Source organism: Zingiber officinale, chromosome 1A (genome assembly GCF_018446385.1).
Source record: "Zingiber officinale cultivar Zhangliang chromosome 1A, Zo_v1.1, whole genome shotgun sequence".
Taxonomy (NCBI): Eukaryota; Viridiplantae; Streptophyta; class Magnoliopsida; order Zingiberales; family Zingiberaceae; genus Zingiber; species Zingiber officinale.
The window spans coordinates 136,118,040-136,133,300 of record NC_055987.1 but is presented as its reverse complement, the minus strand read 5'-3'; the positions used below and the strand labels follow the sequence as shown (position 1 = coordinate 136,133,300).

Here is a 15,261-nt window from a genome sequence, read left to right as displayed (position 1 = left end):
CACATGGTAAGCAGTAAAGGTATACCAGACGAAAGTATAGCAGATAACAGTAGCAACAAGTATCAAATAATTAAACCAGGGAGGTGCTAAAGCTACCAATACCACTAATCATATATATACTAGACTAACGTATAGCAGACAACAGTAGCAACATGTATCAGGTATCAACTAAACTAACACCAGGGAAATGCTAAATCTACCAAACACTAGTAATTATATATAAGCTACACATATCATAAGACAATATCAAAAAGATAAGTCAAAGGGTACCCGCCTCAAATAGCAGGTACAATCCAAATCCGAAGTCGAGACGCCCGTCTCGAATCAGAATCCTGTGTCAAACAACATATATATTTCATTTAGCTAAATTTAAATGAAATAGCTAAATAAAATTCTAAAAAACTAAATTAGGGTAAAACCCTAATCACGTCATCATTATCCTTCCTAAACTAATCTAACAATTGATTAGGGTTTCTCCATTAGATTAGATACAGTCCAATATCCAACTAAACAATCACACTTAACTTAACTAAATCCAATGGTCGATTAGGATTAGTTACCTAATCCCTAATCACCCATTAGATTAGGAGATCCTATCAACCCATAAACCTAATTCGTATAGTAATACAATTTAACCCTAAACCAATACCTTACGTATCAATTAATACAACCATAATCCACATCTAAGTAGCTCACAGGGAATAGAACTCACCTCACTGATCTGAAGCCTCTGCCGACAGCACAATGAGAGGAATTTCCTTGCTGGATCAAAGAAACCACAGCAACTCTGCTGAAAGTCCTCCCCACTTCAACCGAAACCTCAATCACCGCAAAGAAGGAAACATCCCAGAACCGATCTGTGGGTTACAGCACGTAATTGGATCCGATCTCTCCTTCCTAGCTCAAAACCGAAAGAAGATATCACAATTCCAACAAGGATCAAAACCGAAACAAGCCCTAACCTCCAAGATCGCAACCAGAGAGGGAAAAGAAGGAACCAGTTGCTTACCTTCGAAACCCTAGGGCATTCAAGCCGGCGATCGGATCGGGGGAGAGAGGGTCGGCAGAAACGAGAAGAAAGATCGGGGAAGGGTTGAGCAGAGGAAATCAAGATGATCCTTGTCTCCTTGATTGATCTCCGGCAAGCTCCGCAGATAGATCTACACCGGCGATCGTCGGCGTCGACTCGTCCACGCTCGGCGTCGGTTCGTCCCCGTGAGAGTCTTCAGAAAGATTAGAGTGAGGAGGAGGAGGCTTCGGCTGGATCTGGGCTTACTAGGCGTCGATGCCGGCCGAAGGAGATCACCGGAGCTCTCGGCTTGCTTCGGCGTCGCCCGTCCGCGAGAGAACAGAGAGAGGAAGAGGAAGAGGGGAGATCGGGGAAGGCAAGTAGGGATCGGCGGTTTTGGGGGAAAAGAAATAAGGAAAAAGGAATTATATAAATAACCATTTCCTCATTTAAACGGGTATCTCAACTCGGCTTTATCCGTACCCGAAACTAATCCCCGCAAAACCCGTCGTACGAGTTTCGAAAAATTCCCAGAAAATTTCTAAAAATTCCGGAAAAATTTTATAAGGCTATTTCTGCAATAACCCTATTTATTTAAATTTTCCGAGATCTCACAAAAAAAAGTCTAGTGAACTGAGTCAAAGAGATCTGTTGACCAAGTAAGAGAAGTCAAATGATCAAACTGAAGGAAGTCTGATAAACTGAGTTGAAAAGGTTTGTTAGGCGGATTCTAGAGTTTGGGAAATCGAACCCAAAGTATTGAGTTGGAGAGGTTTAGGAAACTTATGCTGAGGAAACTTGATTGTGCCAAAATGAGGGAGTCAGGTATATTAAATTGAAAAAGATGGATGTATCAAATTGAGAGAGTCAGATGTACTAGATTGAGAGAGTCAGGTGTCAACTAAGTTTAAGACCCAATCCAATCTTTTCAACTTATATTTTAACTTAATTTTTAATTTAAAAATTTAACTCTTGATCTAATCTTATCATCATGCGTAGACTCTTATATCCTCTACATCAATAACTAATTACCGTACGATTCCCATAGGAAGTCATCTAATGGCTATTAAGCTTTGTATCGGAAGCAACGCCACCCTTGATCATTGGGTACAGGAAAAAGCATGAGTACTTTTTACTTTTACCCTTCCTTCTGCATTCTTTTCCCTTTTCCCCTCTTTATTTCGGCTTTAGCTTTGCTTCACGTGCACTGCAGGCTCCACAAATTCTGTCGCAAAGTTAAAGAAGATAGAAAAGAGGCAGAGACGAGACAGCTTATCGAGGGAACATCAACGCATTAAAGTGCACCATGCGGCCGCCGCACAGAACTACCGTCCGCCGCTTCGCTGCTTTTTTTTTTCTTAATAAAAAACAGCCGCAGCGCCCGCACCCAGACATTACAGATTGCTACGCGTTAAAACTATACGCAAACAACGGCAGCTGAAACCAATTAAAATATTGCAAAAGCGGCGAGCTTTCTGCCATGCATGACCCCGTGTCATCCTGATTGATCCCTGTTCTTCATCGTCATCCATGCGGGATGCGGCATGAAGGCAGGCGAAGAAAAGCATTCAACTCGGGCAGAGGACGTTAAACACCATTTAATTACAGGCTTCACCACTCTACAGTAGCTAAGGGCACATGAAGGTACATAACCAACAATAGAAAAGGAAAACATGGAAAGAAAACTGGGCGAGTGGTAGAGTTAAAACGAGATCACTACTGCTTAATTAATTAACCAATCATCAGCGACGACGTCGGTGGCGGCTCGTTAAGATCGAAAGGCAAATCGCTCCCTAAATCCCGAAACAGAGACATAGCAGAAGGTGAAGGCGATGCCTGCTTAGCCGGAGGTGGCAGGCCATCAACATGGGCGAAGCCGCCGAGAACGAGCGCAGTTGACGGTGGAGGTGTTGGATTAGCCTGCGGCGGGAGAAGCCAGAGGTGGCAGGGGAGGTTGAGATCGAGATGCGGCGGCGGCGGAGGCGGGTTGTGGTGATAGGGGAAGTTAGTCTTGGCCTTGGCGCCACGGAGTGACCGGGCGGCACGGTCGTAGGCAAGCGCAGCCTCCTCGGGGGTGTCGAAGGTGCCGAGCCACACTCGCGTTTTCTTCCACGGGTCTCGTATCTCCGCCGCGTACCTCCCCCACGGTCTCTTCCTCACCCCGCGGTAATGATGCCCCTCACCTCTCGACGCCATGATTCCCTGCTTGATCTCAGGGAAGCAGAAGAAGAAGAGAAGCTCCGAAACAAGATATGAGAAGAGGCTGAGAAGTAAAAAGGAGAGGAGAAGAGAGAGGAGCTGAGCCGCCGCCCGATTTGACGTGTCGCAGGGGGCAGGTCATGTGACCGCTCTCTCCAATGCTCACTGCATTACCACATCCACCACCGCAGATTGACGTCAGCCCTACACATCTCTGCAGCCCCTCCCCACCTGCCGTACGGACTGTGGAGCGGCGCCTGCCGCCATAGCTCACTACTAGTATATCATTATTAATATTCACTTTAAAACACCAGCCTTTTTCTCTCTCTTCTTGTTCTCGGAGGCAGAGGCAATGCGCAGCTACGCAGAGAAGAAAGGCGAAGGGAATAAAGGCAGTGGGAGAGGGTAGAGGATGCGTGTCGACCGGTGGATGGAGGAGTAGGGATGGGGGCGCTGCAGCAGGCTCTGCCGCCCCACGTGGAGCGCAGCGGTGCCGTGTCGTGGGGCGGGGAACAGAAACGCCACATGTTGCGTGCGTGCGGGCGTGGGCGCGCCGAAGAATCTCACACCTTGCAAGCTAAGTCCTACTTGGTAAGTTGGTCCTATTAAACTTGTGGCCGTATTAATGTTCGCGCCTTGACAAGCTATCCACTTTCATTAATTAATTTACTACCGCACCACCGCCACCGCCAACGGCAACGAGTTATGTAAAATAATTCCGTCCTCATCGTCGTCGTCTCTGTCGATATGGTGGGGTGCGTGTACCTTCTGCTGCAGCTCAGCAGCGCCTGCGCGGCTGTCGCGGTGGACGGTGTGGCGCACTAAACGCAACGCGTAATAAATTAATTAAATAAAAAAAAATTAATGGCGTGCTCCTTCTCTGTTTCGCCCCGTGAGGGAGAGAGAGGGGGAGGCCGCCTCGGGAATGGATGAGACAGAGACTGGTGGTGTACGAAACACGTAACAGGCTGAGAGGTACACAGGGGAGGCGTGAGACGTTGCGAGTGTTGGTGTTGGCTGTGGGGGAGCTGATGAGTTGAGAGAGACAGCATATAATGCAACCGAGAGAGTGGTTGAGAAGTTAAAGATTTGATGGGTGAGGTAAGAAGGGAAAAAGGTAACACGCTTGTACTCCACGCCGCATGTTCGCACTTTGTATTGGTAAGCGATCATGATGATGGCATGCGCCTCCCCTGCACTTGCACCCGTTGGATTCACTGCCGCCCTAGCCTCGTGGCACCAAACATGCGTCTGCGATCAATCTGCCCAGATCCCACCGGAGTAAATTCCCGGTTCGAGCAATTTTTACACATGGCGCGGCATTAACTTCCCCGCTGGTTGGTTTACTATTAACTATTTTTTTACAATTATTCCGTGCAACACTAGACCTGGACGGGACAGGCCGGCCTGGGCTAGAAGTGTTGATGTCAGTACGACTTTGTGCCTATGCAATTAAAATGATGTAATACTAAATTTACAAAAAGATTCGTAATTTCTTTACAAATGTCTGATAAACGAGCCATGGCTGATTTTGTTTTAGGAGGATGACTAAAATATAAAATATTATTATATAAATTTTTAAAGTTAAAATTTGATAGGTTTGAATATCTCTTTTTTCTTATCTTGATCATTAATATATATATTAAAAATTAATAATCATTTATGATTTATTTTCTCCATATTAATATAAAGATGAATTAAAAGGACGTTGGATGAGCGAATTATTTTTTTAACACGAGCCATGGCTGTGTACGAGATTTGACTTTATTAATCATCTCGTGGCTAAAAATTTAATTAATCTACTATTACGATGGTAGATAAAATTCAAAGCACCCCATTTGTTATTTCATGCCTATTGCGATTTTTATTTTGAGTTTTCTTCCCTATTGTGGTTGATCTGGTTACTAAATCTTACTAATTTCACACATGTTGCATAAAAATTTGAATTGGGACCTAGAACATGAGGTGTTGTCACAATAAGATCTGGGGTTCGAACAGGGACGGTCCTGAGAAAAATTAGAGGCACGAGGCAAAATTATAAATTTGGCCATTTGGCCCTACCTCTTGTATTAATTTGAAAAGTCAAATATATATTAAAAAATTATTTAAATATCATAATCAAAATAAACTAAAATATGTAATTGAAGAAACTATATATTAGATAACATTTTACATGATTTCTTAAAACAATTTATTCAACAATTAATATCACTTAAAATGTACTCTTTTTGTATTTTTTGAAGTAAAGTCATCAATTATATCATCATATGAGATATCCTCCAATATGTCTTTTCCCATGCAAAGGATCGCTAAGTCATTCAATCTCGCTTGACTCATTGTAGTTCTTAAATAAAATTTCAATAATTTTAACTTTAAAAAGCTCCTTTCAGCTGATGCTACAGTCACAAGAATAGTCAGTAAAATTTGATAGGCAACCAGGATCATAGGGAAAATATCCATTTTCAATGCAAACTCTAAAATTTTAATGACCGTCCAAGATTTATTTGTGTCACATGCTTCCAGAGGTAGCATCTCTTGCAACATTCCTAATTCCAAAAGTAGATCATATGCATCAATATCAGACATATCATCCTTTTTTAGAGCAGATTCAAGATTCACACAATATTTTCTCAAATCATCTTCATCCAATGCCATTAACATTAACTGTTCTCCATCGAACAAGAATCCAAACATCTCTTCAAAAGTATTCAATTGTTCAAACCTATTCCTCAACTCCATAAGAGCAATATCTACCACAACAAGAAAATAATCAGTCCTAAAATATCTCTTGCAAGTGAGAGCGGCTCAAGGGGGCACGACGAGGGACGACACCATCGCGGGGAGCTTCGGAGTTCAGGCGCGATGAGGGAGGACGCGACAAGAGGGAGGGCGAGAGAGGGCTAGGGCGAGAGAGCTTCGTTTGAATCGGCGAGAGGGCTAGGGCGAGAAAGTCTCGCTTGAATCGCTTCGGTGAGGAGGATTGAAGAATCAAGAAAATCTAATATATTTTTATATAATATATTAAAAAAATTTAATGGGGCCCCACCCAAAGTGGGGCCCTGGGCAGGTGCCCTGCCTGCCCACCACAAGGGCCGTCCTTGGGTTCGAATCTCGGCAAAGCCGAGGTAAATACCTCCCTTATGTGCTAGTCACTATTCCAAAGCTAGTAGCCACCCATGATTTACCTCCTCTGTGTTGGCCTTGGGACGGGTTGACGGGGACGCTGGGGGCGAACGTATTCGCCTTTTGCCATAATGAATTAGGACCTAGAAGAATTATTAATTATAAGATGGAGTGATCAAGTAAACATTATGATTTCATGCAATCAAATTCTACATTATATTCTTGTTAAAGAAAGTTCATCATATCTAATAGACCTAAATGAAGCGAAGCGCTTGGAACTAATTAAAATTACGGTAGGAAAGCTTACATAGAATTGATAGGATCCGCTTTTCGGTGATAGCTCATCGCATAATTACTTAAATGTAAATTTCATCACATAATTACCAGATAATTAAACGTGCTGCTGTTCTTTTGATAATAGCACTAACATGCTTTTATTCTTTGAACATCAGCATCAACGTAGGTGCTAGTTTTCAAAGACCTGTAATAATCCTCAAGATATAGCATAGATAGTGGATGCATGACACCTTTAGTATAATGGTCAGGAGTCGATTCTCAAAAACTGAAAACCTGGGGTTTATCCCACCATATGTCTGACGCTTGTGTACCTATATGTACCTCCCTCCATATCCGTGGAGCCAACACTAGGGGTGTCATTAATGTAGCGGATCTATATATTTTTTTAAAGACCAGTAGTACGTTGGTGCTGAATTTTTAAAACTTTTTAAAAAATAATCAAATATGGTTATCTTACCCAATACATCCAAAGTAAGAAAATCATTGCTTAAGAAACTTTCAATTATCATTTAAGGTCAACTTAAATCATTGCTTAAGAAACTTCCAAATAGCATTTAAGTTCAACTTATATCGGTCTAATAACTAATATACTATTTGTGCTCCCCCTATACTATTGCATGATTATCTGAATCAGACATTCTACATTAATGAAAGAAAAACAGTGTGATACTCAGTTATACATTTTCCAAGTTGATGATGATCGAAAACCAAAAACTAATGAAGTATCCTAGAAAAAATTTTCATCATTGGAATAGAAATTTTCATTATATAATCAATATGCTTGAGAAGCTAGATTTAGTGCAAGAATAAGCAATAGCAGAAAAAATAAAAAAACTAATGAAGTATCCTAGAAAAAATTTGTATGATTTAAAGAAGGGCATACAAATGGTCAATGGAATATGCAAATACATGGTGATAAAATCAAAATGACAAGAGCATATGAAAAAGTTAGAACTGGATGTAAGTCAAAGATTTCATTGGCGAAGGAACAACCTGGACCTAATTGGTTTATCACTAACTTCATTGAAAGTCATAATTATCCAATTTCGTCTCCTACAAAGGTGCATTTACTATGCTCACATCGTAGTATTTCAGCGGCAAAGAAATCATTGGCTCAAAAATTTTCAGAGGCTAATGTGTCAATTTGTCAATAAGTACAATTATTGGATATAAGTATGGAGGCCTTGAGCATGAAGGGTATCGATGTTGAAACAATGATTGAGTTATTTATTTTTGAGAAACAGAAGAATTCAAGTTTTTTTCTTTGATTACGATACTGATTCAGGTAATAAATTTTGCAGGTGTTTTTGGGTGGATCATGTATCAAAAATGACATATAGTGTATTTGGTGATATAGTTATATTTGATACCACATATGACACTGATAAATATGGGTTGATTTTGTTGGAATCCCAAGGTTATTTTGATGTGATCAAACAAGTTAAGTTAGGTCCTGTTGGTTTTTTGATCCCTATGTCTAAATGTGCAGGAGCTTAGGTGTACAGGAAGTCGAGCTGAAGACGCGAGTAGCAAGAAGGACGACACGGGAGAGAGTCGACGGGCTCGATGTGTCTGAGGGACGAGGTGCCGCGGAAGAGTACACCGGTGGATGAGAAGAATGTATGCGGCGTTCGAGGGACGAGAAGTCGGAGCAGAAGTCTGCTCGAGGAGAAGGTCAAAATTGGGTTCAGGTGAGCCTTATTTTGGTTAGCTGAAATCACCCAAGCGAGCGGAGTTGGAGCATAAGATCTGGATCGAGGCGAGCAACACCGGAGCAGAAGGCCTGGATCGAAAAAGTCAACGAGGTTGACTTTGAGGATCTAAGCGCTCGGAACCCAACTTTTATCATGTTTGACGTGGACATTGACCGACGCGTCGAGGATAGAATTCTATCCCACTCCAGGTGCTTAGAACCCTTTCAGGCGCCCCGACTAAGGCTATAAATATAGCCTTGGTCTAGAAGCTGAATAACAACAAGCAATTTGAGTTCCAACACTTGTGCGCTTCACTTTGTTAATTTAGCTTCATCTTTTTGTGCTTTCATTGCTGTAAGAGGCTTCTCCGCCTGAACGAGATACTTAGTGCGATTCATTTTCTTGAATTAACAACCTCCCTGATTGTAACCAAGTAAAAATTGTGAGCCTCGTCTATTAGTTTATTTCTTGATTTTATTTTATGCAAGTGTTCCTTTAAGTTTGAGAAGAGTTTGCTTTTGATTTTGTACAGGGATATTCAACCCCCCTTCTAGCTGGTCAACGGGTCCCAACAAGTGGTATCAGAGTAAGGACGCTCCAGGAGGACTAACCGCCTATCGAAGCACCGAATCAATGGTCGGACCGAGCATATATCCACCGAAGTTCGAGGGGGAGTTCGCTAGCTGGAAAAAGTGAATGCAGGTATTCTTTAAAACCGAATTTGAATTACTTTTAATAATGAAGCTCGGTTTTGTAGCACCCGAGTGTAAGGAAGAATACCAGTGGACAAAGGAGCTGGCCGACTACGTGGCAAACGACAAAGCATAATTCCATCTGTTGAGCATCCTTCTGCCACAAGAAGTCAATCAGATCAGTACCTACAATTCAGTAAAGGAGCTTTGGGAAAAGTTCCTTGAGCTACACAAAGGGACATCCGAAGCTAAGGTCGCGAAACAGGACTTACTTCGCAACCAGCTCACTAATCTACGATTTGAAGAAGACGAAACGATTGCACATCTTCACTCAAGGATAAAGGAGCTCATCACCAGACTTTCGAATCTCGGAGAAAAGGTAAGCAACCTAGTTCGCTAAGGTACGCTCTTAATGTCTTCCCTAGAAATACAAAATGGACATCACTAGTCGAAGCCTTCTATATCTCTAAGGACTTAGAATCTATTACCTTAAAAGAATTATTTTCAACTTTTGAAGTACATGAATCGAGATGTGCAGGCATGAAGGAGCTGAAGCACAACATCGCCTTTAATGCAACGAGAGAGGAACATGAGTCGGAATCCTCTCTCGACGACGAAGAAATGGTATTGATGGTAAGACATTTTAAAAAGTTATTTCAATCAAGAAAAACTAACTATCCGCAGGGTAGAAAGAAAAGGATAATCAGATGCTACCACTGCAACAAAGAAGGGCACGTTAAGGGCAACTGCCCTAAGTTAAGGAACAAGGATAAGGACAAAGAAAAGATGCCTGTCCAAACAAAATAGTACAAGACTTTAAAGGCAATGTGGGACTAAACGTCATCCGAATCGGAAGTCGAGGCTTTCTCCGAGCTTGCATTGATGGAAAGTCATCAAGACGAATACGAAGAAAGCTCTTCCGAAATGAGGATCGAGAGCATCGATGAAGGGGGAGTGACATCGAAAGAAAGCAGCAGTTCAGGGGGAGCCACGGATAATGAGATCAACAAAGTAAGTCAGATACGATCTCTTCCTCTCGATAAAATGTTTAAATTCATAAAATTATTATCTAAAGATTGTTGTAAATTAGAAAAAGAAATTAAAGAATTAAAAGTAATTCTAGCAAAATCCTACCCATTAGAAGATTTTGATAAATTAAAGCTAGAAAATGACAATCTACAAAAAGAAATAAAAGGCTTGAAAAATCATACATGCACACATAACACAAATATTAGAAGATATAATTTAAACTGGTATTTTAAATATCATAAAGGGAAAATTAGAAACATTTCAAAGAAATATGTCCCTAAGAAATTTTTAATTAACCCAATTGGAAGGAACCTTTATTGGGTTCCAAAGTTTTGTCTTAATTAAAAGTTTAATTGGACTTAGGGCTTTCAGAAAGTACATTAAATATTTAATTTCCGTATGTGACTTTGTCTAGAAGTGGTTGATGATCTAATAACCAAGAAGGCCTAGTGCCTAACCATAGTCTGGAAGCCAAATATTAACATAAAAATATCTAATTGACTAATTGATAAAACATTAAAATTGAAATTAGATAATGTTCTAAATAGTTATTCAATTTTTTTTGGAAAACTCTAAATTTTTTTATGCAAAAATGTTTTAACTTCTTATTTTTTTTTAACTTAAAGTTTTTTTTTTACTTGTGCTTTACCAAAAACATGTTTTAAATTAGAAAATTTTCCTTAGATTTTTTTTTAAAAATTTACTTTACCAAACTTTCTACAAAAATTAATTCTTGAAAATTTGTTTATCTTAGAAAAATGTCTCATTTTTTTAACTTAAAGTTTTTAAGTTATTGTATAAACTTTGCTTTACCAAAATTTATTTTATAAGTTGCACAAATGTTTTTTTTTTAAAAAAACTTAGGAAATTTTTGCTTGAAATTTTCTTACTTAGAAATTTTTCTATAACACTTAAAGCTTCTAAAACTACTGCAAAATATTTTTTAGAACTTTTCAAAACTTGCTAAGTTTTTTCAATATTATTTAAAAATCAGAGTTACCCTTAGATTTTTATTGGTACCCCATTTTTTATGTGTTCAAAGGGGCAGAAGAAAATGATTAAGTCTAGGGAGAGGTAGCTTAAAATTAAATTTCTTACTTTTTATGTTTTATTGCAAAATTTATTTTTGCTTTAACTTTATTTGTTAACCCTAGCTTAACTTGGGTTGCTCACATAAAAAAGGAGGAGATTGTTGGAACCCCAAGGTTGTTTTGATGTGATCAAATAAGTTAAGTTAGGGCCTGTTGATTTTTTGATCCCTGTGTCTAAGTCTGCAAGAGCTTAGGAGCACAGGAAGTCGAGCGGAAGACGTGGCTAGCGAGAATGACGACACGGGAGAGAGTCGATGGGCTCGATGCGTCTGAGGGACGAGGTGCCATAGAAGAGTACACCGGTGGACGAGAAGAACGTACGCGACGTTTGAGGGACGAGAAGCCGGAGCGGAAGTCTGCCCGAGGAGAAGGCCGAAATTAGGTTCGGGTGAGCCTTATTTCGGTTAGCCAAAAGCACCCAAGCGAGTGGAGTTGGAGCATATGATCCAGACTGAGGCGAGCAGCACTGGAGAAGAAGGCCCGGACCAAAAAAGTCAACGAGGTTGACTTTGAGGATCCGGGCGCCCGGAGTCCTGGCGCCCGGAACCCAACTTTTATCATGTTTGACATGGGCGTTGACCGACGCGTCAGGAATAGAATTCTATCCCACTCCAGGCGCCTGGAACCCTTCGAGGCACCCCGACCAAAGCTATAAACACAGCCTTAGTCCAGAAGCTGAATAAGAACAAGCAATTTGAGTTCCAACACTTGTGTGATTTACTTTGTTAGTTTAGCTTCATCTTTTTGTGCTTTCACTACTATAAGAGGCTTCTCCACTTGAAGGAGATACTTAGTGCAATTCATTTCTTTGGAATAACAACCTTCTTAGTTGTAACCATGTAAAAACTGTGAGTCTCGTCTTTTAGTTTATTTCTTTATTTTATTTTATGCAAGTGTTCCTTTAAGTCCGAGAAGGGTTTGCTTTTGATTTTGTGCTGGGCTATTCAACCCCCTTCTAGCTGGCCAACGGGTCCTAATAGATTTTTGCACCAGTTGTAGGAGTGAAGAATCATTATCAGACAATTATTTTTAGTTGTGGGTTTCTAAGTGATGAAAAAATAAAGCCTTTTATTTGGTTGCTTAATAAGTTAATAAAAGGCATGCTTAAAGGTGCACCAAACATGATCATCACTAATCAGGATCCTGCTATGACGAAGACCATTTCCCATGTTTTCCATTAGACAGTGCATAAATCTTGTTTGAGGCACATACTGAACAAATTCCCAGATAAATTAAACCCTTTGACTTTTTGAAATCACTATCAAAGCATAAAGAATGTCATTACAATTTTACACCACCTGATGAATTTGAGAAGTCATTGCAAGAGGTTATCAAGTCTGCTAACTTGGAGAAAATGATTGATTGTTGTGATGTATGAATTGCGACAGAGGTTGGCGCTAGTTTATTTTAGGCATATATTTTGTACTAGAATGTCAAGTAGTCAGATATCTGAAAGTTCACATTCTTTTTTCAAGAGGTATGTCTTAAATAAGAACTCATTGATGGATTTTATCACCCATTTCAATAGGACACTAAGACACCAAAGATACAATGAGTTAGTTACGGACCATATTCATATGAATGAGCATCCCAAGATTAAGATAAATTGACCAATGAAAAATCAAATGGTTAAGCAATACTCAGAAAAGATATGACTAGAGTTTCAAAGCAAAATGAGTGATAGTCATAGTTATTATGTGGAACAATTGGTGGTAAAAGGCGAATACGCTCGCCCCCAGCGCCCCTGCCAACCCGTCCTAGGGCCAACATGAAGGAAGTAAATCACGAGCGGCTACTAGCCTTTGGAATAATGACTAGCACATAAGGGAGGTATTTACCTCGGCTTTGCCGAAATTCGAACCCTAGACCTCATTGGTGGCAACATCTCATGTGCTAGCCACTAGACCCATCCGAGGGGACGTTATTATGTGGAACAAGCATCTACATTAGGTGACTTAGTGAGTTACCATATGCTAAATTTTCTAAGTTGTTCTTAATCCAAACCATGGGTGCTTGCACATCACCAACAGAGGGACTACATATCCTGTAGCTGTATGAAATTTAAGTTTGAGGACATTCCATGTAGACATATATTAGCTTATTTTGCATCAACCAAGTGTTTCATTTGCCTGATAAGTATACACTAAAACGATGGACACAAAATGCAAAGGTTGGTTCTGGTTTTTCTTCAGTGAAAGAAAATATAATTGATGATCCAAAAAGACTTTTAATGGCAAGACACTCAAGGTTATCCTTTAAAGCTTTAGTAATAATTAATGATACATCTTTCACCGGTGAGGGGATAAATTTCTTGGATCAACAATTAGATTATATCTATAGGGAAATTCAAGAGATGAATATTAGTAAAACATGTGGCAATAAAAGTCAAAGAAAGAAATCCATGGATGGGGCCCTTGGTATTCTTGATCTATCCTTAGTAAGAACAAAGGGATATGAGAATAGATTGAAATCATCAAAGGAGAAATCAACCTCAAAGTTCAGGCTATGTCGTGGATGCGGGCTTCGAGGTATGTCACATGACAAATGCGACTGTCCAAATTTACAACAAGTGTACGTGTCGATTAATTTTACATTTGTATTATAATTTTAATTCATGACCTTCAAATATTTTTATTAAAGTTTATAAATATGATGTGTTGATTTTCATATCAATTATTGATAATCAAAATGTGACAAGAGAGGACTACACATATGAAGAAACTTTTCCATCTGTGGCCGATATTATCAAAGTTTCTATTTATAAAATTATAGTGGATGATTAAGAAATTTAAGTTAATAATTGTCATTATCATTGCAAGTTCTAACAACATGGTGTAGGATGAATGAAGGTTTAGCATCTTTCTTCTATCTGCATTCTTTATTTTGATATTGCAACACCATCTTTGTTATTTGTATTCTTCAACATGCTTACATACTTTTTGAATGGGTTTATTAACTAAATTATAGCTTTGAAGTGAGTACTTTGAATTTTTTGTTGGAGCAATCCTAATGGTCCGCGCGACCATGTGTTTTGGTATTTGGGAAAAGGGTTTAAGTTAGGTTCACCCTTGTATTTTATATGTGTACTTGAGTTGTGCAGGACTGCATGATACACATGTGACTGGTTGATGGCTTCGAGTCTGGTGAAGGATGACATTGGGGACGAGCCGCGGGCTTGTATGCATCTGAGGGACCGTGGACAAGGCAGCAAGGATAAGGGCCGAGGGAAGCGACTTTGAGGCATACGCGAAGGATGGCATTGGGGACGAGCTGCGGGCTTGGATGCATCCGAGGGACGAGAGCCAAAGGAAGTAGGCTTGAAGGCAAGAGGTCAAGGCTACAAAGAAGAGTCAAGTGAGTCATGAGGGTCCGAGTGCGAGAGAAATGTACTCGGGATGGGAAACCCTAAGTTTAGGGTTATACCAGTCGACTAGTACTGGGACCAGTCGACTGGTGGTGAGCACAGAGAGCTTCTGTGCCCGAACGTCCAAGCACCAGTTGACTGGTGCAAGGACCAGTCGATTGGTAAAGAGCCGTTGGAGTGTCGTTGGGCTGGCACCAGTCAACTAGTGCAAGGACCAGTCGACTTGTAAGATATTGGAAAATTTAATTAATAAGGTTATTTGAGAAATAGCCTTATAGAATTTTTCCAGAATTTTTAGAAATTTTCTGGGGATTTTTCGGAGCTTATACGACGGGTTTTGAGGGGATGAATCGATGGGTGCAGATAAAGTCTGTTTAGGATACCCGTTTAAGTGAGGAAATGTTCAATATTTATATTCCTTTTCTCCCCCAAATCGCCGATCCACTCGTCTTCCCCGACCTTTCTCCCCGACCCTTCCTCTGTTCTCTCTCCCGGACGAGCGACGACGACAGGAGCAAGGCTCCAGCTCCGGCGATCCTTCCTCTGCCGGCATCGACACCTTAAGCTCAGATCCGGTTAGTGTTTCTCCTCTCCAGACTGTAATCGGCCGAGGAGTTGCTGTTCGGCGGATCTTGCGGCCGATCGCCGAAGGTGCTGCGGCTAGGGCACGGTGAAGGACCAGATCTCACGTCGACTCCCAACCAATCGTCCACCGAAGCTTGGAGAGGTGCCCTAGTCCGGATTTGTGCCACTCAATCGCCGG

The 15,261-nt window shown here is 40.7% G+C and overlaps 1 protein-coding gene across 1 annotated transcript; it reads right to left on the bottom strand.

Annotated features, from left to right (window-relative positions):
- Positions 1 to 2,447: 2,447 nt before the first annotated feature.
- On the bottom strand, positions 2,448 to 3,780 carry LOC122010165 (ethylene-responsive transcription factor 12-like). The gene has a single exon (XM_042566605.1). It carries the CDS (start codon positions 3,203 to 3,205, stop codon positions 2,741 to 2,743), a length of 465 nt encoding a protein of 154 aa, XP_042422539.1. The 5' UTR covers positions 3,206 to 3,780; the 3' UTR covers positions 2,448 to 2,740.
- Between the last annotated feature and the right edge of the window lie 11,481 nt (positions 3,781 to 15,261).

Excerpts from the sequence above, each read along its gene's own strand:
- LOC122010165 (XM_042566605.1), bottom strand. The coding sequence starts at position 3,205 with ATGGCGTCGAGAGGTGAGGGGCATCATTACCGCGGGGTGAGGAAGAGA.